Below are 21891 nucleotides of genomic sequence, written 5' to 3'. Positions count from 1 at the left end.
GTGCTGGCCGTCGACCTCGGCCTGTGTCACCGCCACGTCAGGCGTGTCCGGTAGCCAGCTGGCGTGCTGAGGGCGACCCGGGTCAGCCCCGCCTCACACAGCTCCCGCGCCGTCCGCGGCGTCATCCATATGTATACGTGCCTCCAACTTGGCTGTTGGTTTTTAGCAAACACCGCGCGGGAGCCAGTGTTTCACGCACGCGTGCCCCGGCCGCGTGGGCGGGCGGGCGGCCGGCGCGGTGCCGCGGGGGCACGGCTAGACGGCGAGCGCGCGGCGGCGGCCAGGTGCGCGGCTCAGTACCGGAGTGGCCGTCGCGTGGCCCGGGCGCCGCGTCTCCGCTCGGCGCGTCGGCTGGCCGCGACTGCGCGTGTTCGGTGTGCGCGTGTCGCGCGCGCGCGTGTGTCTGCCGCATGGCCAAGGAGGAGCCGCCGGCGAGCGAGGGTGGCATGGGCGCGAACACGGCGCCGGCCGAACGCGGCCAGACGGAGCCGCTTCATCAGGTGAGGCTGCTGCGGTCCCCCTTGTTGACAAGGTGGCGGGGAGGGCCGGCCAGCTGTCGACAACGCCTGGCCCGTCCCGTTGGCAATGCCTGGCGCGTCCCATGACGGGAGGACCCGGTGAGCCCACACCCACACCTGAGCCCATACTCGCCCCGCTATCGGGCGGCCCGGGTGGTGGTCAGGCCATGTAGAGAAGCTCGTCTGCCCCCGCTCGCCCCTTGCGGTGTGGTGTGGCGTGTTGTGTGCCGAGCAGGTGGGGCCTGCTACCCGGCGCTGTCGGCCGGCTCCTCCCAGCCGGCGCCGCACCGCCGCCCTGTGCTGCCGGCCGGCTCGACCGGCCTCAGCTCCCAGCTCGCCCGCCCTAACGGGAACGGGGTCGGCGCGCTCCGGTCGCGCCGCTGCCGCACCGCCGCCGGCTCCCGTTGTTTATCTGCCGGGCCGGCCCGGCCTATCTCGAGTGTTGAGAGGGAGCCGGATGTGCCTTCGGCCGGGCGCGGCGGCCCCGGTCGGCCGGGACGCACCGGCAGGGCTGCGGCCGATTCCGTGACCCAGCCGCGCGCGCCGCCTCAAGGAGACGCCCGCGCCCCGCGGCAGATCGGCCAGATAGCACGCGGCGGCGGTGACGGACGGCGGACTGAAACGCGGCTGGACCGCGAGGTCGGCGTGGTGGGTGGCGGCCAGTCGTGAGCAGCTGTGATGATGGCGTGGCGTAGCATCTTTCCTGTGGGGAGCGCCACGCCGGCGTCCGTCACGTCCGCTGACAGACGGCACGCCGGCGTCCGTCACGTCCGCTGACGGACGGCACGCCGGCAGCGGACGCGCTGTGCCGCCGTCAGCAGCGATCCGCGAGCGATCGTGTCACGTTGTCCAGTGGCGCGGACGGAGCGTGCCGCGAACAGCGCCGACGCGTGACCTGCCGCCGGACACGTCTCCGGGCCGCGGCCGTCTGTGGACGAGCGGCGCCGCGCAGGACGCGCCGGGTCCGCCGCAGTCTGCTGCTGCAGTCTGCTGCCAATCTCCGATAGCCGCGCTCGTCAGGGGCCGTCCTGGATGTGCGGGGCGCGCCCGCCGATAACTCTGGGCGTAATGGGCAGGCGTGATCCGCCGGCACCGTGCCGACGGCAGCCGGCCGGGCAAGTCGCGGTCCGGCCAGTGCCGGCGCCGTGCCGTGCTGGGATCGTCTCCACGCGCGCGTCCGGGTGCGCTCGGCCGCGCCGTGCTGACCGCCAGCCGTGCACAGCGTCCGACCGTCCCTGAAGCCTTCCCACGGTCCAGCCGGTCGGCCGGGCAACTTTTTGTCGCGTCAGGGGCATGCCCCACGCCATGGCCGGAGCGCGCCGCGCCGTCGCCGGCTCGGCCGGCAGCCCCGGCGGGAGGTGCAGGCGCGTCTGACGGGACCGCCGCGCGCTGACAGGAGCTCACTGGGCCGGCCGACGGCCTCAGTCACTGTGGCCCGGCGAGTTCGCTTTACGTGCATTGAATGCAAGACCATGACTGCGGCCGCCCGTGCTGATGCGGGTCGTTGGCAGCGTCACGCTGCTGGACGTTTTTAGGTGACGACGAGCTGGACCTCACCCGGCCCGGCCCATCAGATCGATGAGTCTGACAACAAACCGACCTGGTAGCGGTGGCCGGCGGACGCCACGTGCCATCGATGGCGGCCGGGCCCAGGGTTTGTGTTTGTCGGCGGCGTGCCCGGCCACTCAGGGCCGGTGCTTGTCGGCGGCGTGCCCGGCCACTCAGGGCCGGTGCTTGTCGGCGGCGTGCACGGTCACTCAGGACCGGTGTTTGTCGTCGGCGTGCCCGGCCACTCAGGGCCGGTGCTTGTCGGCGGCGTGCACGGTCACTCAGGACCGGTGTTTGTCGTCGGCGTGCCCGGTCACTCAGGGGTGGTGTTTGTCGGCGGCGTGCCCGGTCACTCAGGGGTGGTGTTTGTCGTCGGCGTGCCCGGCCACTCAGGGCCGGTGCTTGTCGGCGGCGTGCCCGGCCACTCAGGGCCGGTGTTTGTCGGCGGCGTGCCCGGTCACTCAGGGGTGGTGTTTGTCGTCGGCGTGCCCGGTCACTCAGGGCTGGTGTTTGTCGGCGGCGTGCCCGGTCACTCAGGGACGGTTTTTGTCGGCGGCGTACCCGGTCACTTCCGCCCGTCAACTCACGCCGCCAGCGCATGGACGGCACAAGGCTGCCGGCCGGGCGGCGGCGGAGGTGCGTCCTCGCCAGCTCGGCCCCGGCGCGATGGCCGCGCCGCCGTGGCCGCAGTTACGATGGCACGCGGACACGAACCGCCTGTGTTTGTCGCACGGCCAGACACGTTCGGCGGAGACGCCGTCACCGTTGCGTGCCTCTCCCCTGGCGCCGCGTCATCTGGTCGAGTTGTTTTGTCGTTGCTGTTGTGCGATCGGTTTCGTTTTCGTCGCGCCTGTCGACGCGGAGAAACGCTGGCTGGTTCCCACGCGGCCGTCCATGTGTGTCACTGGACTGTGCGCGGCCGGCGGCGCTGGCCGACCGCAGAGCTCGCGCCGGAGGCCGTGGCTGCCTGATTACGGGGGCAGGGTTCACGGAGTGATGGACACCCCGTTACCACGGTCTGCAGTGTTCGCACGGTCCGCGCACACGCACACACACACACACTAGACAGATGACGCCGACCACTCATCACACACAGAGCACGCCGCGCCAGCTGTTCGCTCCGTCCACATGTTCCACAAGGCATGAATCGTGCGCGCAACCCGGCTGATTGTGAAATGGACTCCAGCGGCCAGTGCGCTCCCGCATGCAACCAGCCCAAACAGCTCTGACAGGCTGAAGCATCCGAATGCTCCCGCCAATCCGCACTGCCGACCATCCACACAATCCACGTCTCGATGACATGCGTGTCGTTCGACGCATTAATAACCGATGCTGGCATCGGCGTGAGTGAACCCAGTCCGTGACCTCGGCGGCAGGCTGTCTCGGGCCGGTCGCCGCCACCCACCGTGCTCGCCCCTCCCCCATTGGGGGGCGGTGTGGACTGGTCGGGGCGATGAGCCGGCTCATCTCGGGGTATGCGTGCGTGCGAGCCCCGCAGTGTTAGTGATTGCGACACGTACAGCTCGAGCTGCTCACGCGTCGTAAAGCCCGTGAAACGCGCAATTGGTCGCCCTGGGCGCGGCGAACCTCCCACTCGCCGGCCGACGAGCTGCGAGAGGCCCCGCGCAGAGGGGCCCTGCAGAGAGGCCTCGGACCCCCGCCGCGGCTCCGACAGCGGCCGCCACTGTCCGCGGACGGCGAGTGACGCTGCGCGGTCAGACGTCAGCCCCGGCGGCCGAAGTCGCAGGGACGCGTGAGCGATGGTCGGCGGCCCCGGCCTGCCGTCCGGCGCCGCCGCCGGCGTGCTTTCGTTTTGCCGGGGCTGGGCGCCGCTGGGACGCGGCCGCACGCCGCGCGTGTCGGCACGCCGGGTCTCCCGGCCGACCCGGGACCGCGGCCGCCGGACCGACGCCGACGCGCCGGCACCAGGGGCCGACCCAGTGGACGGTGAGGTCCGCTCGGACTCCGCGACCGGACGGAACAGGCGAACGCTGGTCCGACTGACGGCTGCGCGCGAGATGGCCATCGATTTCGGCGCGCTTCAAAACGCGTATCATTACGTAAGAAGTGACGGCACCGGAGGGCCAGCTCGACAGGGGTCAACCGGAGTCGGACCAGAGTCCCGCGGCGGACCGCCCCCACCGCCCTGGTGTGCCGGCGCACCGGCCTGCTCCGTATGGCGTCCGGCACCGCCGGGACACGGCTGGCCGGGCCCGCTGAATGGCGGCGGCAGATGACGCCGGCCGGCCCGCTCGCCGGCCGGGTCGTCGCCGCTGTCGCCGGGCCGCTGACGGCTCCGGCGGACGCCGTTACTCGGCCGGCTGTCGGAGCCGGGCGACGGCTGGCACCGGCCCCGCGGGCAGCCGGCGGCCGGCACGCTCTCGTCCCCTGCCGGCGCGGACCGCCGCCGCACCCGACGCCGCGTGTCGCCGGCGCCGGCCGGCCGGGCTGGTCCAGTGGGCGGCGGCGCGGCGCTCCCCGGCCCTTCTGCCGCGCTCTGGCCGCCGACGCCGACGCGGCAGGAGCCGGCCGCCCGGCGGCTGTCAGTCGGCCGGTGCAGACTCGCTGCGCCGCTGCAGTCCCGGGCACGTCAGGTGGTCCGTCGTGAGGTGACGCCCGCCACCCTGCGAGAGCTGCCCGGCCGTGCGGCGACTTGGGCCCTGACGCGTCCCGATCTCTGCCGCGCTGGCGTCCGGTCTGGTCCGTGCGCAGTAACCAAATGCGTGCGCTGTCACCAGGCTGTTCCAGACGCTACCTAGGACCCGTGTTCTGTCTTCAGATCTTCGGAATCCGTCACATACTCCTATGCTGTGCTCAGGTTGTATCATAAATCCCGGCGCCATCCCACCTCCATAACAAGCCTGCCATCAGCCGACCGGCACGACATCACCAAACAACCTCGGTTGGGAATGAACTCACCGAGCCTAAAGAAACATGAGGTTTGCCCCTCGCTGTCTCAGCCGGAATTTTGTCCAAGTCCGGCACAAACGGTCGACACTGGCTCACCGCGCCAATGATCTGTCCGTGATTTCGCGGTGTTACCCACTGTACCGTGGTCCAGACAGATGTGCCGTAGTCCGGTCCACAGTACCGTGGTCTGGTCCACCATACCGTGGTCTGGTCCACCGTGCCGTGGTCTGGTCCACTGCGCCGTGGGCTGATCCGCCGTGCCGTGGTCTGGTCTGCCATGCTGGGGCCCGGTTCACCGTGCCGTGGTCTGGTCAACCGTGCCGCGGTCTGGTCCACCGTGCCGTGATCTGGTCCACCGTGCCATGGTCTGGTCGATAGCGCCGTGGTCCGGACAGCTGTACTGTAGTTCGGTCCACCGTGCCGTGGTCTGGTCCACTCTACCGTGGTCTGGTCCACCGTGCCGTGGTCTGGTCTGCCATCCCGTGGTCTGGTCTGCCATGCTGTGGTCCGGTTCACCGTGGCGTGGTCCTCGCCGTGGTCGTCTGGTCGGCCGTGGCCGTGGCCGGGACATTACCCGTGCCGGTTTGTCTGTCTGTTGCTGGCCGGACCGTGCACACGTGGGCGAGGACTACCCGGCCGGGCGCACTACTCCGCAGCGTTGGCGTCGGCCGTCCGCGGGCGTACATACTCCGCAGTATCCGCCGGCCGGCCGCGGGCGTACAACTCCGCAGTATTTGGCGGGCGGCGGACGCCGACTCATGCCGATTTGGGAGCGTCGAGGAGGCGGCCGCCCACCGCGATGTTGCCGCGCTGCTCCGAGTGCTTGTGCTCTCGAGGCGCGCGCTCTGCGCCGGAGGAGCCGTCGCGTGCCGCCCCCCCCCCCCCCCCCACATGACGTGGCCATGGGCGAGCGGGCTGTTGTTGTAGTCGGCCGTACGTTGATCCAAGGTTTCGCCTGTTTCGTATTGAGCAGCTCCTCGGGCACGGCCAAGGCTGAAGACAACGTCGCAGCCCCGCGATGGGTCTGGGTTGCTGTGCAGGGTCGTTCTCCGTGGCGTTGGACCGCGTCCAATCTATGCAGCGGCCCGTGGCGAACTGCAGTGATCGCTTTACTATCTGGGCCTGGCCGGTCTATGGCCGCCGGTCCGGTGGTAATTTATTGACCGCATGCCTGTCACGGTCGGCGGGTTGCCGTGTTGTCGGTCCCCGCGTCGGCCGGCCCGCCACCTCACGCGAGTGAGGGTGTGTGTGTGTGTGTGGAGGGGGGAGGGGACTTGGCTGGGCGTGGCCAGCCGGTACGTGGGTACTTAGCACCAACGCGAGATGGGGTGTGCGGCAGGCTCTCGCTCCCGCCGTCCGCACCCTCCAGAGCGGCTGCGGTGGTGCCTCTCTCACCCGCAGGATCTCACACCCTCCTGCCTCAGCCTTTGGGGCCTCAGATCCGCAGGAGCCGGGCCTGCGGTGCCGCGCTTACCACCGGAGCCGTGAGCACCGCAGGAACGGACCCGGCACGAGGCCGTTCCGGCACAATGGCCGCGTGCTCCATCCCGAGACTCGGCGGCACCACGTGAGCCGTCCCGTCGCAGAGCCGCACCGCGCGAGGCCGATCACGCGGGCCGGGCCGCCGCGCTCCTCCGTCTCCCCCGCCTGCGCGCCCGCGCGACATTTCTGGGTCAGGCCGCGCCGCCGCCCGCTGCAAGTCACTGCCCTCTCCCGCCGCCTCGGGTATTGGTCACGCGGCCGCGGCGCGCGCCGCCATCGCCGCCGGCGCGCCGTTTTTACACCGCGCCGGCTCCGTTTCGGTGCCTCGCGCCCGGAAACTCGCACGGACCGAGCGGTTTCTGCACAGGGGCGTGGCAATGTCATGCAAAGTTTCGCCATTGTGCCGCGGTGCGGGATGAGATGTTGGTCATTGTTTTTGGTCGGTGGTGCCGCTCCGATGCCGGCGGTTCGTGCCGCCTGTCTAGGTGACGGGCGGGCGTGGAGGGTGCTTCGAGCGGCGCTTCTGCCTCAAGCACCGCTGGCATCCGTTGGCGCCTCGGGCAGCAGCTGTGTAGTCATGTTCCCGATTGTCCTCCGAATGCGTCGGTTGGTTGGGGGCGGGGCTTGCCGGCGGCCGATGATGAATGTCAGCGGTGCTGCCCCGGGGCTCGCTCCACCGCGCCGCTGTTAGAGTTTGGCCGCTGATGGATCCGCTAGTGTTTTTTTTCCGCCGGTGACTGGCAGCGCTGGAGGGGGCGGGGCCCGCAGGCGGCCGGCCGCAAATGTCGCACGTCAGCACGGCTCTGGCGCACGGCTGACACGCGCGTGCGTCGCGCTGCGTTATCGGAGCTGCCGAGTGGCCTCGGCTGACGGCGTTATCGGGCTTGATAGTCGGACCGCGGCGTCTCCAGTGTCACCGTCGAGCAGCCTTTGTCCGCTGCCCGCCCCGCCCCCGCCCCGCCCCCGCCCCGTCGACGGAGGCCCCGCGCGAGGCCCTCGGCGAGCGCTCGTCCCAGCACGCCGCGCTTCGTGTGGGGCACGCGCGGCGCGCTTCAAAACAGCCGTCCGGCGCCGGACGATGCCGAGGTCACGGGGTCAGCGCCGGAGGGCGGCGAGCGCGTGACTGACGCGCAGCGACGTGCGGGCGCGGGCTGCGCTCCATTGGCGACGCCGGCACGAACAGGCGAGGCCTGCCGCGGCGGCGGCGCCGCAAACTAACGCACTCGTTTCCCAGCGCCGCTTTGCTCCGTCGTGCAAGAGAAGACCGCGGTCTTGACCGGCGGAGCTTAAGATAATGACAGGCCGGCATTGTTGTGGCTGGGGCAGTGCATGCCTCCGTTTGTGTAGCGCGCTTCCCATTGTGTCTGCATTGCCGGCCATGCTTTCCGACGGTGGAATAATGCCATGCGGACGGGCGAGACTGCTGGGCCGGCCGCTGCGGGCGGAGGCCGGGCCCGGGTCGCCGGCATTTGTGACACGGCCACTGTTTGTGGCCGGCCGCTGCGGGCGGAGGCCGGGCCTGGGTCGCCGGCATTTGTGACACGGCCGCTGTTCATGGCCGGCCGCTGCGGGCGGACGCCGGGCCCGGGTCGCCGACATTCGTGACACTGTCGCTGTTCGTGGCCGAGCGGTGGTGTTGTCGTGCTCATGCCCTGCCGTCCGGCCCCGGGTCGCCGTCATTTGAGACACGGGAGCTATTAATGACCGGGCCATGGTGTCGTCGTGCCCGTACCCTGCCGTCCGGCCCGGGTCGCCGTCATTTGTGACACGGTCGCTGTTCGTGGCCGGGCGGTGGTGTCGTCGTGCCCGTACCCTGCCGTCCGGCGGCCGGCGGATGTAGCGCAGTTGTTTACACCGGGCCGGCACGGCAGGTGGACAAACGACGCCCGCCGTCTCCGCCTGGGGAACGCATCCGGCCGGACTAATTAGCCGAACAGGCCGCAGCCGCGAGACCCGGCATTCGTTATCACCGCATGCGCCATGTGTACTAAATGCGAACGACGCATTGTGTAGCCTCGTTCGGGAAGCGCGAACGCGCGTGGTGAATTTTTCCAGTGATGAACGCATACCCACGCGCGCGTTTGAAGTAGGCATAGGCGTCCTTTTATGGTTGCCAGCAAGATTTTCCCCGGACGTCGTACGCGGTCGCTCGTCGGTATCGTTATGGTCCACACCCGCGGCCGAGGTGGTCAGGCAGATGTGTGAAGTGCTCCACCGTCGCCGATCACTGCAGCGGCTGGCGGGAAGGAGCAGGCCGCGACGCTGGCGCTGGCGGCCCGGCCAGGCCGGCCTGCTGCCGCGACAGGCTCCGCCACGGCCCGGACCGGCGCTGGCGCTGCGGCCCGGCAGCCGGCCTGCTTGCCGCGACAGGCGCCGCCAGGCCCGACCGGCTGCGGGCTGGGCTGAGCGCGAGCCACGCCGGCTCCGCCCGCCCGCCGCAGCCGGCCCGGCAGCGGGCGGCTCAACAGAAGACAGCGGCACAGAATGCGGCGACAGAGCTTCGGGCTCCTGCCGCTTCCTTCATGCGTTGGTGTATGCTTCTTGCATTGCTTTCCGATGGAGTTTGACCTGCTCTAGTCTCTTGTTCATTGATTACCAGTCGCTGAATTTATGGTCGATTTCATGAACCGCTCGGTCACTGCTCTTTGCTAATGGCTTAGCGCGTAAATCACGTGCGGTAGCGTAATGTGCCCCGTGCTCTGTCAGAACATCCATCACCAAAGCCGCTGTCGACCTCATTTAACGGCGACCCGCGTAGTGCGATTTCTATTGTCCTGGCCGTGTCCACCTTTTGTCGCCGCGCTGTCCAAATATTGGCTCAGGGCGTGAGAGACCGTATACGGGCACTGGGCACGCTTCCTGTCCGCCCCGCCCATTGTGCTCACGTACGGCTGCCGGCCGAACAAAATGAAGACTCGGCCGCCGGCTGGATGGTCGTCGCGAGAAGACTCGCGGCCAGACGACGGCGCCGAGCTGCTGCAGAGCTGCCGGTGACCGCGCCGGCGGGAATGCCGCGGCGCCGGATCGCCGTGCCGAACCAGCCCGGTCCGCGGGCGGCCGGGCCCGGCTCCGGCGCCGCCGGGACGACAGCCGACCGGCCCGCCTCCCCCGAAAGTGAAAGAGGAGGCGCGCCGGCCCGGCGCCGCTCTCCTTTCCCACACGTTACCGGTGACGCCGGGCGTCAGGCCGCCGTGCGCCGGCGGTGGCCGGCCGCCGCCGCCGCACGGCACACGGCCGCCCGCCCGCCCGTCAGCTCGCTGTTGTCCGACCCGACGTGTCGCAGCGCGCCGCCGCTTGTGGATGGCGTTCCGGCCGTGGACGCGGACACGCCCCGCCCCCGCCCCCGCCCCCGCCCCGCCCTAACCGGGCGGGGCGGGGGCGGGGCGGGGCGCCGTCGTGACACACGGCGACCTCGCGGGTTGGCGACCTCCCGGCCGGCCCCGGCGCGCGGCTGGCGGAGTCGAGCCCTTCACCCGCCGGGGAAGGCCGGAGGTGAAGCGCCGCCGGCCGGAGGTGAAGCGCCGCGGTGAATCGCGCGTCATTACCGGCGTGATTGCGCACACCGAGCGCCTTTCGAGCCGGGTTTCACTGGACCCCCCATGAGGCGACTCCGGTCCGATTGCCCGGCCGGCCGGCCACCGGTCCGTCGTCGGTCCGTCATCGGTCCGTCATCGGTCTGTCCGATCGTCTCGCACCGTCGCTGCAGGGGCGCCTCCGCCGCCGGCTCTGTCGCCATCGGGCCGGCCGCCGCCGCCGCGGCGTAGTTTCCCGGCCGCCAGTGCGGGCAGGACTCCCACCACCGAGGGTGAGTGACCACTGCTCGAGCCAGGGGTCAGGACGGGCCCGGCGAATGTTGTGGTCGGGTCGTTTGCGGGCGGTGTCAGTGCGGTGAGCACGCGGCGTCGAGGCGGCGTCCGAGCCTGGAGCCGAATTGGGACCAGGCCAGGCCAGACCGGCGCCGGTTCAGCAGCCGTGCGGGGCCTGCGGGGTGTGGAGCGGCCAGCGGGCCGGCGGGTGCCGTCACGAGACAGACGGCCTGTCCGGGCGGCGTGTCGCGCCGGGTCCACTGTCGTGATGGAGCGGCCGGCCGCGTGCCGCGCCGCTCGCGCTTTCTTCGCGTTTCTCTCGGCGACGGCCCGGGTGCGCGCGGCGCGTGCGTCGGCAGAGGTGTAGTCAGGAGCAGCGCCTGCTGGCCGATTGGAGGACCGCGGGCTTAGTGCGGCTGGGCGGGCACCCTCATCGGCGATAATAAGTACTGCGTGGTTTAGTTGCAGTGGCTTTGGTCGCACGTTCGAAACGTTTAAAGAGTGGCGTCCGCTTTGGTTGTGCGTGTGGAAGGGAGGGATCAGCGGCCGGACCCGGCCACCTGGTCGCGCCCCTGGATGCAGCGTGGCCGGACGACGCGGCGGCGCCGCACGGGCGTGAGACCGCCGGCCATCGGACGCCGCTGATGGCCGGTCGCGGTGGGCGCGGGTCATCGGCGCCCACGACCGCGACCCCGGCCGCCGTCCGGTGCCGGCCAAAACCCGAGCGCAACCGAACCCGGCCGGGTCAGCTCAGCACGTCCGCCGCCGCCGCCGCGTGATGGCGCGACGCTGATGGCCGTCGGGGACCCGGCCGGGCACGGGTGTCACGCGCCAAGTGCGCCACGGCGAGCGTTTTTGCGGAGGTTGGGCTGACAGGTAGTCAACAGCTCTGTCAGCGACAGGGGCGTGCCGAGCCCGGCGTCGGGGGAGGGCCCGTCGCGGGCGTGGTGCCCTCAAAGGCTGTGTATGGGGGTCTGAGGTGGAGGGAGGGGGTCTGGGGTGCTGCCACACCGCGGGACCACGCGCCCCCCCCCCTTTGTTCGGTGCCGTGGCGTGTTGGCCGCGCGTCAACAGCTTGCGGCGAACGCACTCGGTCCACAGAGGGCGGCCCGTGCCCGCCTGGCGCCGGCTCCTCCCGGATGTTGGTGAGCGGGTGGACGGGCGGGCGGCCGGGCGGCCGGGCGGCCGGGCGGCGGCGGTGGCCGGCGAGACCGGAGCTCCGCGGCGCCCCCGACTCCGCAGAGCTGCCCCACTGGCTCACCTTGGCTAGAGCGGGAAGGGGCGCCGGCGAGGCCCGATGAGTACGCTGCTCGGCGTGGCTCCGTCAGAGACTGACGATAGGGGCGACAGGCTGGCTCGATACGGAGGTCAGGGAGACGGACGTGGCTTTGCGGCTCCGTGTGTTTGATTTCGCTTGGCTTTTGCATGTGCCTTCCGGTATTGAATGGCATAATCTTGTAAATATGTTTTACGGATTTTCAGCCTTGCATAAAGATGAGATACATTGTTCCCCGAGCCCACGTTAGTGTTGCAGTTAGTGTTTACAATGCCTTGCAAACGAACGATGTCCATCACTTGTACGGTCTTGATTTGCATTGACCTTGGCTCACCATGCAGCTATGGCTGCTGGTTAAAGCTCTGCAAATATCCTGATCGCTCCCAGGTTTGATTGTTCTGTGCGGCATGGCAGGGTTACACAAGGGCTGTCGAAATGGCCGTCTGTGGTTGCGGCACGGAATCTCTGCGGCCTGCTCGAGATAGCAGTAGCATGAAAGGCATGCCGCGCATGCCATTCCATGCTCCATTTGAAGTGTCGGGAGCCGCCTCTTGCTCCAGTCCGCGTTCCCACGATTGATTGGCACATAATTATGGCGTGTCTACCTCCGCGCTTTATGTTCCAGCTGTATTTTCCTTCCCTTTCGAGCAGCGGGCTCGGTCGCTCCGTCGCCGGTCTTGCCGTGGCGCTGGCCCCGGCGGCGGCGTGCTCGGCCGTGCCGTGGCGCCGCGTCGTGGCGCGGGCCCCAGCGGTGGCGTGCTCGGCGCGGCACGTCCCGGCGGCGTGCTCGACCCGACGCGTCCTCACGTGCCCGGCCGTGCCGTGTCCAGGCGGGGGAGCGGCGGGGCTGTGACACCGTGCCGTGTGGTGGCGAGGGAGCGGCGCTCGGCCGGGTGACTCGCTCGCGGGGGTGCGCCGCGGCGTTCTCCGCCCACCCGGCCCTGACCCGTCCCTGCCCTCAGCTTCAGTTCCGGCTCTGGACGTCTGTCCAGATGCGGGGAGTGCCACGGTGAAGCTTTCTGTGCATGTAGGCTGCACAGACCCGAGTATTTCTCAACATTATCGTCTAGTTGTGAGTAATTCTCTCAGACGAGAGCCCCAGGCACCGGTGATGGGAGCTCTCGGCCGGCAGCTGACTGCTGGCGCCGCGCCTGCGGCAGCGCCGGGGCCGCGGCCCGGTCGCCGGCGCGTCCGCGACGGCGGCGGCGACGACCGCCCGGGGCGCCGTGTTTTGTGCTGCCGCGGTCAGCGCTGGCCGAGCCAGCTGTCGGGGTCGGCCCGGGTCGGCCGCTCACCCCGGCCGGTCACCGCCGGTCCGGCCGGCCGCCGGCAGCCGGACGGTCGGCGGGAGGCGGTGGGAGGCGGAGCGCGGGAGGCCGGAGGTGGGAGGCCGGAGGTGTGAGGCCGGAGGTGGGAGGCCGGAGGTGGGAGGCCGGAGGTGGGAGGCGGTGGGAGGCAGAGGGCCCGGATCGTGAGGTGACGCGCCGCTGCAGGACCGCCGCTCAGTCCAGCTGAGCCGCTCCGGCTCTGCTGCAAGGCGAGTTTTTAAGCACGGCCGCGGGCCGGCTGGGTTTTGATGGACTTTGTTCGTCGCACTTGAACCGAGGATAAGTTCTGTAACATGACGGCCAGATTCGCATTGGGTCGTTGCATGCGGCGGTGGTGTTTTATGCCCGGTTTCCTGCGTGGCATCCTGGCTGAAGGAATCATCGCACATAGCATGACGAATCATCGTTGGCCCACTCACTTGCGCCGTAAATCGACCTGTAAATATGTGTGAACTAATTCTCCGCCCTTCACTGAATCTTACCTTGTACCGCGGGGTCATGGCGAAGGCACGCGTGCTCAATCACACCGATGGCCATCCCGTGACCAGTTTCACTTTGCAAGCCCCCGTTGCGTCACTCCGTCTCGTTGCGTGGTCCTCCGTCCTTGGACGTCCTGCAGAGGCTGCGGCCTGCGGCCCGCCCGATGACTCCGGGACCGGGCAGCCCAGTCGAGAACAGCTGACATGAGTCAGACTCGTTCCCACTGAGGTGACTCATGATCCGGTCGACCGACTCTTGAGCCCATTGAGCAGGCTCATGATTTCATTGACCCGGTTCATGAGTCTAATGCGCCGCCTTAAGAGCAGGAATAGCTGATGAGCGATCCTGGGCGGCAAACCCCCGAGGCCGATCAGCTGACTCGTGAGCCCAGTCAGCTGACTCGTGAGCTCAGTCATCTGACTCGTGAGCCCAGTCAGCTGACTTGTGAGCCCAGTCATCTGACTTGTGAGCCCAGTCAGCTGACTTGTGGGTCAAGTCGGCTGACTCGTAAGCCCAGTCAGCTGACTCGTGAGCCCGTCAGCTGGCTCGCGAGCCCCGGAGACAACTCGTCAGCCGGGGGACAGCCCACTTGCGGGCCGCAGTGGCCGGCTGGACGGTGCCGCCGCGGCCGGAGACCCCGTCTGGGTGTTAGCCGCTCGTGCTACCGTCCGCGCTGCACCGTCGCAGTCTCCGGCGCCGGCCGCCGGAGCCAGCCAGCCCCGGTCACGGCCTGCCTCGGCTGACGGTCACCAGGCGGCAGCACCGTCGTGAGGTCAGCGCCGCGGGCGCGTCCGCCGCGCCCCGACCCGATTACGGATTCACGTCAGGCGGCCGATCGCTTGCACCACGGCATTGTCTGGCCCCGTGAAAGTGTTCCGACGCTAATCGCCGCCGACCCGCATGCAGCGACCCCCTGCTGACCTTGGGCGACCTTGGCCGGCCTCCATCCCGGCTGGCGGCGCTCAGGCACGCTTCGCGGCCCGGCCGGCGGAGGCGGCGGGCGTCGCGGATCGGGTGCCGGCCGGCGGGACACCTGGCCACCGTGGTGTCGATGGGCGAGCCCCGCGGGCACCGAGCCTGGTCAGGCGGCTGTCGGTGCACTCTCGGGCGCGTCACAGCCCGGCCCGCCGGCGGGGGCCGCTGTGTTCGACCCCGGGGGTCCACTGTGCATGATGGGACGCCGCTCCCGCGGTAACACCCGTGACATCACGACTAAGCGTCACGAAAGTTCCTGCGCCTTCAGTCGTCAGTCGTCAGTGTGTAACGTAACCACTGATGACGTCATATGTAATCGCCTCGGGTAAGCACCTTGCCAATGTGCAGAACCGGTTTTTGGTGACGGGTCGGTTAGGGCCGGAGTGGTGACCTGGCGGCGGGTCCGACCTCGCTCGGCTGTCCTGCCGGCCGGCCTTGATGCAAACGGCGGCGGCGGCGGCCGGGGCGGCTCGCTGGCTTTCGGGGAACCAACTTGACCTAGACGCGGCCACGTCTGGTGGAGAGGAGCGTGACCCGGGTCCTGTCGCTGGGGTGACAGAGAGCACCGGCCACGTCTGATGGAGAGGAGCGTGACCCGGGTCCTGTCGCTGGGGTGACAGAGAGCACCGGCCACGTCTGATGGAGAGGAGCGTGACCCGGGTCCTGTCGCTGGGGTGACAGAGAGCACCGGCCACGTCTGGTGGAGAGGAGCGTGAGACCTCCTCTCTATTTGAGACCTCCCAGGCGTATTGTATGAAGCACCGGGCCATCCACACGCTGACCAAACGTGCGACGCGGGCTCGTGAAAAGCCACGCAGCACAACGCGGACGAGACGAGGTCCGTACAGATCTCAGTGACAGCGATCCGCGCTGCGATCGGCGAGACAGACCACGTGATCCTGGACCGGACCAGACCTGACCAGACCGGACCTTGTGCTCGGCCGGCGGCGGCCGGGGCCCGTGACGGCCGACACACTGTGTTCACCGGCCGTCCCACGGCCGGCACGATCTGCTGATTGGGGCGGCCCGACTGCCGGCGCTGGCGGCGATAAATCCGAGCAGGGTGACGCGACCCGCTTACCGTACGTTGACGCAGCACGCTGCCCTCGGCAATGGCCGGCCGACACGCTATGGCGTCCGGCCAGGCGCACCGACAGGGGCGGGGCGCCGCCGAACGCTGTCCAAGGCGGGCGACAACACCGGATCGAGCCGAACAGCAGATCTCCTCGCATACGTAGTAGTTTCCGCCGTTGAGTTGTTTTTGGCGAAGCTTTGGCGTTGGCGTTGGCGTTGTGGGCCAAGGTCGTTTCGCACGGCTACAGAGCTCCAGCCATCGTGGGGCAGCCACGGCCGAGGCGCCGGCCAGTCCGGCGCGACGACGCGGCCGTCGAGGTGCCATCTGCGGAGCAGAGGCGGGCCGCGGCTGTCGCCGGAGACCTGCCGTGTCGCCATCGCGGCGGCACATGGCGGCCGAGACAGGCGGCAGACGCCGGCCGCCCGCCCCGCCGCAACGGAAGCCGGAGCACGCGGCAGCCGGCGCCGAGGCGGCCGTCGTCGGCGCCTCTCCTGCAGCGGCCCTCGCTGTCTCTCTGTCATTCTGTCTCTCGCTCTCTCGCTCTCGCTCCGCCCAGCACTGGTAGGGGTCGGTGTGTGCGTGTTGACGGAAGCCTGGGGCCTCCTGGTGACGTGGATTCTAGATACCGCTCTGTAAATATGCCTGAGGCTGGTTTGATGTGGTCGATTGGTCGTGTACCGGAAGCTGGTCGGCAGATCTGCCGAAGGCTTTGTCGGCGTGACAAGTGAATGCGTGTTTTCAAAAAGCAGTTTTTGTATGCGCTGGACGCTATCTGTATGTACGCTAGGCGCTCTTGATGCCGACTCCCCCCCCCCCCCCCCCCCAGTTAACTACTGCATGTTGGTGTTAGGGCATTGCACCAGTCTCGTCGCTGCAGTCACACTCACCGGCAGGTGATATCGTGACGGCCCGACTACCGGTCTGCCCTACCCCTGCCCATGACCCCGCCGAGTGATGATGCCGCTCCTCTGACTGTCGGTCTACCCTACCCCTGCCCATGACCCCGCCGGGTGGTGATGCCGCTCCTCTGACCGTCGGTCTACCCTACCCCTGCCCATGACCCCGCCGAGTGGTGATGCCGCTCCTCTGACCGTCGGTCTACCCTACCCCCGCACATGACCCCGCCGAGTGGTGATGCCGCTCCTCTGACCGCCGGTCTGTCGCCCCCCGCACGTGACCCCGCCGAGTGATGATGCCGCTCCTCTGACGACTGCTTCCTCCGCCGCAGATCCGTCTGGAGCGCGTGCTGGGCGTTACGGTCAACAGCAATGCGGCCGTCGACGTGTCGCCGTCGGAGGGCCTGGTGGCCTACCCGGCTGGGTAAGTAGGGCCGCGCCGGGGCCGTCGTGTTACGCTATGTCCCATGTACCGCGCATGGCGGCCGCCGCGGTCAGCGCTGCTGTCCGGCGGCCCGGACCAATGATAGGGCTAGACCGCCGTCCCGAGGGTCGCGCGACCGCTGGCACGGAACACTGTCCTGGCCAAGGGATCTACTAGTGGCCGGAGAGGCGACGCCGGCGGCGGGGCGGCGCAGGGCCGGTCCCGCTCCGTCCGCCGAGCATCCCTCGGAGTCGTCAGATTCCGACAGCCGGCCGGCACCGGACAAACGACCGAGCCGTCGCGGCGTAAGTGCCCCATCTCCGGGGCCAGGCCGGCGGACGGGGCCGCTAACGGGTCGGGTCGGCGCCGTGCGGCCCGGTGCCCTACCTGACCGGACGCCTCTGTATATGGTGCGGTCCGTACACCGACCGCGCCGGCCGGCCGGCGCCGGTCAGCGGCTACGCCAGAGGATGCACCGTGCAGACGGCGCGGCCGACGCGCGGGCTGCGGCGGGCCCTGCTCGCGCTCGCCGACCCCGTGCCGTCGGCGCTGAGGAGGCGGTGGCACGGCCGGTCAGCCACGCGCTGCCGCCGCCGCTGGGCTCGATCGGACGGCGCCGCGGCTGGAGCCGGGCCCGCGCCGGCGCCGCCCAGCCGTGGCCCCGGAATTGGGCTATTTTCTCACTAGGCGTCACGCCCGCTTGCGCCGGCGGCCCGCTCGCCCATTGACTGTGGCGGCTCATTCGCCCGGTAATTGAATACCTGTCTGGGCCGGGGCGGTCGAGTAATTGCGGTGGCGCGCTGGCCGCCGGGTCGTCTGCCTCCTGCGCCGTGGTGACCTCCCCCTTCTCCGCCGGCCGCGGCGGGCCGCCAGCGCCGAACCCAGCGCGGCAGGGGAGCCGATCAGCCGCGGCCGGAGACGTCCACGGATGAGGCGGAGGGGGCTGGCTGCGGTCGGCCGCCTCGTCAACACCGCGCTGCGCTCCATGCAGAGGGACGGATGACTGATCTGCGCCCTGTTTGTGTGCTGCTTCCTCTCTCTGAGTGCCTCCTCCCGCGCGCTGAATACCAAGCCATCGGACCGCTGCTGGACGTGGAGCCTGCCCTGCTCGCTGTTCGGTGCTCACGCGGGCTGGACCAGGGGGCCGGCGGGACGTGCGGCGCAACCGACGCGTCGCCGCGCTGCGGCCCACGAGACCGGACGGGCGACGACGGGCAGACGGCGGCGGCGGACGTCCTTGTCTTCACGCCGCCTGTGCGCGGTGGTGGCCGGTCCGGAACGGCGCGCCACCTGTCACGTGACGGAGCGGCCGCGACACGCGATTTGTCACGTGGTGCGGCCGCAGCGGGAGGCGGGGCCGCCGCCTCTGATTACTGATCAGCGGCCGGCGGGAGCGGCCATCGGTTATCAGCCGTCTTCTTTGCCTTGTTGTCGACCGTTTTTTTTTTGTCCGGAGACGCAGCGGATGCTGGTGGTTTTGTTCGCTCCTCTGTATGGCTGGCGAGCATCAGAAATTTGCCGAGATATGAAACGCCACCTCTGCCTCACGTGGTCGGCCTCCCCGTCAGTGCTCCCTCGCAGTGGGGTCCGTCTGTCCACGCCACCCCGCGCTGTTGTCTGCTGGGCCGCTGCGCCGTCATCCCTGCACGGGCTTTGTTTGACTGTACCCTGGCTATACTCTGTGCCGGTGTGGTCCGTCTCTCCGATGGGTCCGTCCCTGCGAGATCCGATTGTCCGCTGCACACCCCTGCGCCAGTCTGTCCCTTACTCTCCACAGTACCACTGTCGCTATGATCTGTGAGTACGACATGCCCGTCCCTGCGTGATCCAGTGGTCCACGGCGGCTCGACGCCCTGTATGGTCTGACCTTCCACTGTAACCCTGCTCCGTGCGATCCGTGCTCCTCTGTACCCCTCCCGCGTGTTAGTGTTGGTCTGCTGTACGCCTGTCCGGTGTGGTCCAAAGGTTCCGATCCGGGTACCCGGTACCTAGTGTGGTCCGCTGGTCCCCTGTACCCCAGCACGGGGTGCTCCTTCGTTCCACTGACTCTTGCTCTGTCTGTCCCGTGGGCCCGTTGTATCTTCTCGGTATGGTCCGTCAGTCTGCTGTCCCCGTCCCGTGCAGCACATCGGTCCGCTATACCGCTGCTCGGCATAGTCCGTCGGTGTGCTGTCCCCGTCCCGTACAGCACACGGGTCCGCTGTACCGCTGCTCGGTATGGTCCGTGTGTCGCCGCTATCGTTTGTGGTCCGTCGGGCGCCTGGTGGCGACACCCTCGCGCCCGACCGCCCACCATTGTCACAGCCGCGGTGGCGGCGGTGGCCTGAGCCGGCGCGACAGGACGCCACAGCGCCTGCCGCCGGCCGGCCCGGCCCGGCCCGGCCCTGCCCTGCCCCGCCGCCGAGGCAGGTGGTGTCCTCGCAGGCGTCGGTCTGGGACCGTGACGAGCACGGCTGGTGTTTCTCATCGGAATACATGAGGTGTGGCGCGGCTGACAGTGTCTTGCAGGCGCGAGCCGTGCACCATACGCCGCCTTCGCGTCGCATCAACATGCAGGAGGAGGGTGTTGAATGATGCAGTACAAGACAAAACGTTCAGCCTGGTGCACCTGCAGCAGTGCGTCTCGAAGACGCACCAAGGCCGCCCTGCGCCCTCGGTCTCGGACGGCGCTCCCACGGCGCGTCAGAGGCGCGGCGCACCGCAGTGTGCACATCGGGTCGTTACCGACCGCGATCGATGCGCTGGCGTGTGTTGAAGTCTCGCGGCGCGACGAGCGTCTGGCGAGATCCAGCCGGTCCCGGTGTCGTTGGCGAATGTCACCATACGGGTGGCTGAGGTACGGGTTATCTGGGGAAGCACGACAGTCACCTGCAGCCAGCCTGAATGCGGCGCCGACGTACCGTCCGAGGTCTGTTTCCATTGCACCCCGCTCAGAGTCGGCACGCCTGTGCGGTGTCCGTCGTCGCCCTTCTGGCCCAGCGGCGCCGCTGTCGGCCGGCCGACGGCGCTCTGTTGTCCGCGATGTGGACGGGGCTGGCCCGTCCCCGGGCGGCCGAAGGCTCGGACACGCTCGGCGGTCGCCGCTGTGGTCGAGGGAGGGGCTGCGGTGAGGAGAGGGGAGGGAGGGGCGGAACCGACTAATTAAGCTGGCCGTCCGCCGCGACACCGCGGCGGACGCGGGGATCGCGTCATCACGACGCCTCGGCCGGCGCGGCGATCGCGCCATCACGCCGCGCCCGCTGCGTCCCGACCTTGACGGACGAGCGGCGGCCGCATCGAGTGGCGGCAAGAGACACAGGGGACGCCGATGCCATCGCGACACGACCTCTTCCTGGAGCGTGGACGGCTTCCGCCTCTGTTGTCGGCTGACACGTCAAGGCTGCGTCAAGGCGCCGGCCCATCTGGACACCTGTCCAGATGGCCGGCGCATTGTTCCGCGGATAAGTGACGAGATTTGGAGTATCGTCTCGCGCCGCCAGGACTCTTCCGTGTGGAGGAATTTGTTCAAGGCGTCGAACAATTCAAAACTGGTCTGTTTCCGGTCTGTTTTCATTCATCGGCTCGTGACAGTTTTTATCACGCCATTCAGGGCAGGCGTCTGTTTGTATGCCCTACCATTGTCCATTTGGACATGCCACCGCATTCATTACGCATTCGTTGACACACATTGTGGCGCGGTGATAGGATCCCCGTGCTTGTCCACGTGTGCCAGTTTCGGTCTCCGGAAAGGGCAATGCATGACACGAATTTGCTGAGTGTGTGGCGTCCCGAATCACCGTAGGAAAACCGCATCCCAGCGTTAGCGGGAACAGGGCGCCCTCGCGGGATCACGCACAGCGTCCACCGGCGAGCCGCGTGTCTCGACGAACCAGGCCGACCCCGCGAGCCACCCCTCACCCAGCGGCGTCCGGCGCCAGAGTCAGCTCGCGACCACGCCGTGCCAGGTGTCCCTGCGCCGGGGTGGCGAGTGGCCGTGGCGGATACGTCCCCCGCAGACACGCGAGCCCGCGCCGAGCCGGACGAAGTCAGTCCGACCATACGCCGGAATGCAGGGCTCGTAACCGCGGCGACTGCAGCGCGGCTCGAGCGGCAGGCGACCTTTTAAGGGCGCCAGCGCGAAGGTCCCGCGGAGGAAGGTGCGCGAGGCATGGACGGCGCGTGCGGCGACATCCGGCCATCAGCTGACGCGCCGCCGCATCATATCGGAGGGCGTGACGTCAGCCGGCCGGAATGTCGGCGTGGGCGAACAGGCCCCGGCGCCTCCCAGATATGCTAAAACGCCGCCTCCCGACGGCTTTTATTGATTTGGCGATAGATATTCATGAACTGTTTGCTGTCGTGCGCAGCACGTTAATGACTCGCGTCACGTTCTGGAGCTCAGGCTGCCGGGCATGTGCGCCGCGCGGACCGTCGGTCCGACCCCCACTGTCTCTGGGTGGCCGGTGCCGCCGTCGGCCGGCGCCGGCGGGCTGGCAGCCCGGCTCTGACGGGTGCCGTGGCGGCATCAGCTGGCCGGCCCCGTCCGGCCGTCCGGACGCACGGTCGCCCGCCGCTCCATTATTCAGCGGCCGTGCGACGTCCGGCCGGCCGGCGGCCGAGCGCGACGGATGGCGCCCCGATAACCGGGCCCGCGGGCCACGTGCCGTGCCGTGCCGTGCCGTGCCGTGCCGCCGTCCGTGAACCGGCGGCGGCCGCGTAACGCACCATGCGCCGCTCATAGACGAGCTACACGCGGTGGCGTCACCGATATAGGGGCACTGGTCTGGTGGCAGCTGGTCACCGATACAGGATGGATGCCATACTCAACAGGCTGACACATATCAAGCTTGTTCCAGATCTGGATGAATATGGCTTGAGCTGCGAAATGAGTTCGTGTGGCGTGAAGGCCGCGCTCGCTCGTCACCGGCGCAAGTGATACGCGCCCGCAGTGCACGCCGAGATAGCGTGGGAGCGGCGCGGCCAGCTTGTGCAACAGTGGGCCCGGCAGGCGGTGGCGTGCTGCTCTCAATCTCAGCCGCCGCGCGCCGGGTGCTGCTCTCAGTCTCAGCCAGCCCGCCGGCGTGCTCGCCCCTGGGCGGTGCCGGCCCCTCAGGCCCGCAGATAGATGCACACAACGGCGACAGCGACGCCGGCAGCTCCAGCACAGGCCGACAGAGGAGGGGACGATGTCTAG

At 69.1% G+C, this 21891-nt stretch overlaps 1 protein-coding gene across 1 annotated transcript in view; it reads left to right on the top strand.

Moving 5' to 3' along the window:
- Positions 1-387: 387 nt before the first annotated feature.
- The window catches only part of LOC119100661 (mitogen-activated protein kinase-binding protein 1), a 69478-nt gene continuing 47974 nt past the window's right edge, over positions 388-21891 (top strand). The window contains exons 1-2 of the mRNA XM_037223741.1: positions 388-500; positions 16627-16718. Coding sequence (XP_037079636.1) covers positions 411-500; positions 16627-16718 — 182 coding nt within the window. The 5' untranslated portion in view covers positions 388-410. The remainder of the gene's footprint in view (positions 501-16626; positions 16719-21891) is intronic.

The sequence above is a fragment of the Pollicipes pollicipes genome, unplaced genomic scaffold, assembly GCF_011947565.3.
Source record: "Pollicipes pollicipes isolate AB1234 unplaced genomic scaffold, Ppol_2.1 Scaffold_2555;HRSCAF=2994_pilon_pilon_pilon, whole genome shotgun sequence".
NCBI classification, from domain to species: domain Eukaryota; kingdom Metazoa; phylum Arthropoda; class Thecostraca; order Pollicipedomorpha; family Pollicipedidae; genus Pollicipes; species Pollicipes pollicipes.
Note: the sequence above shows the minus strand (reverse complement) of the source record. Positions and strands in the feature narration are given on the sequence as shown.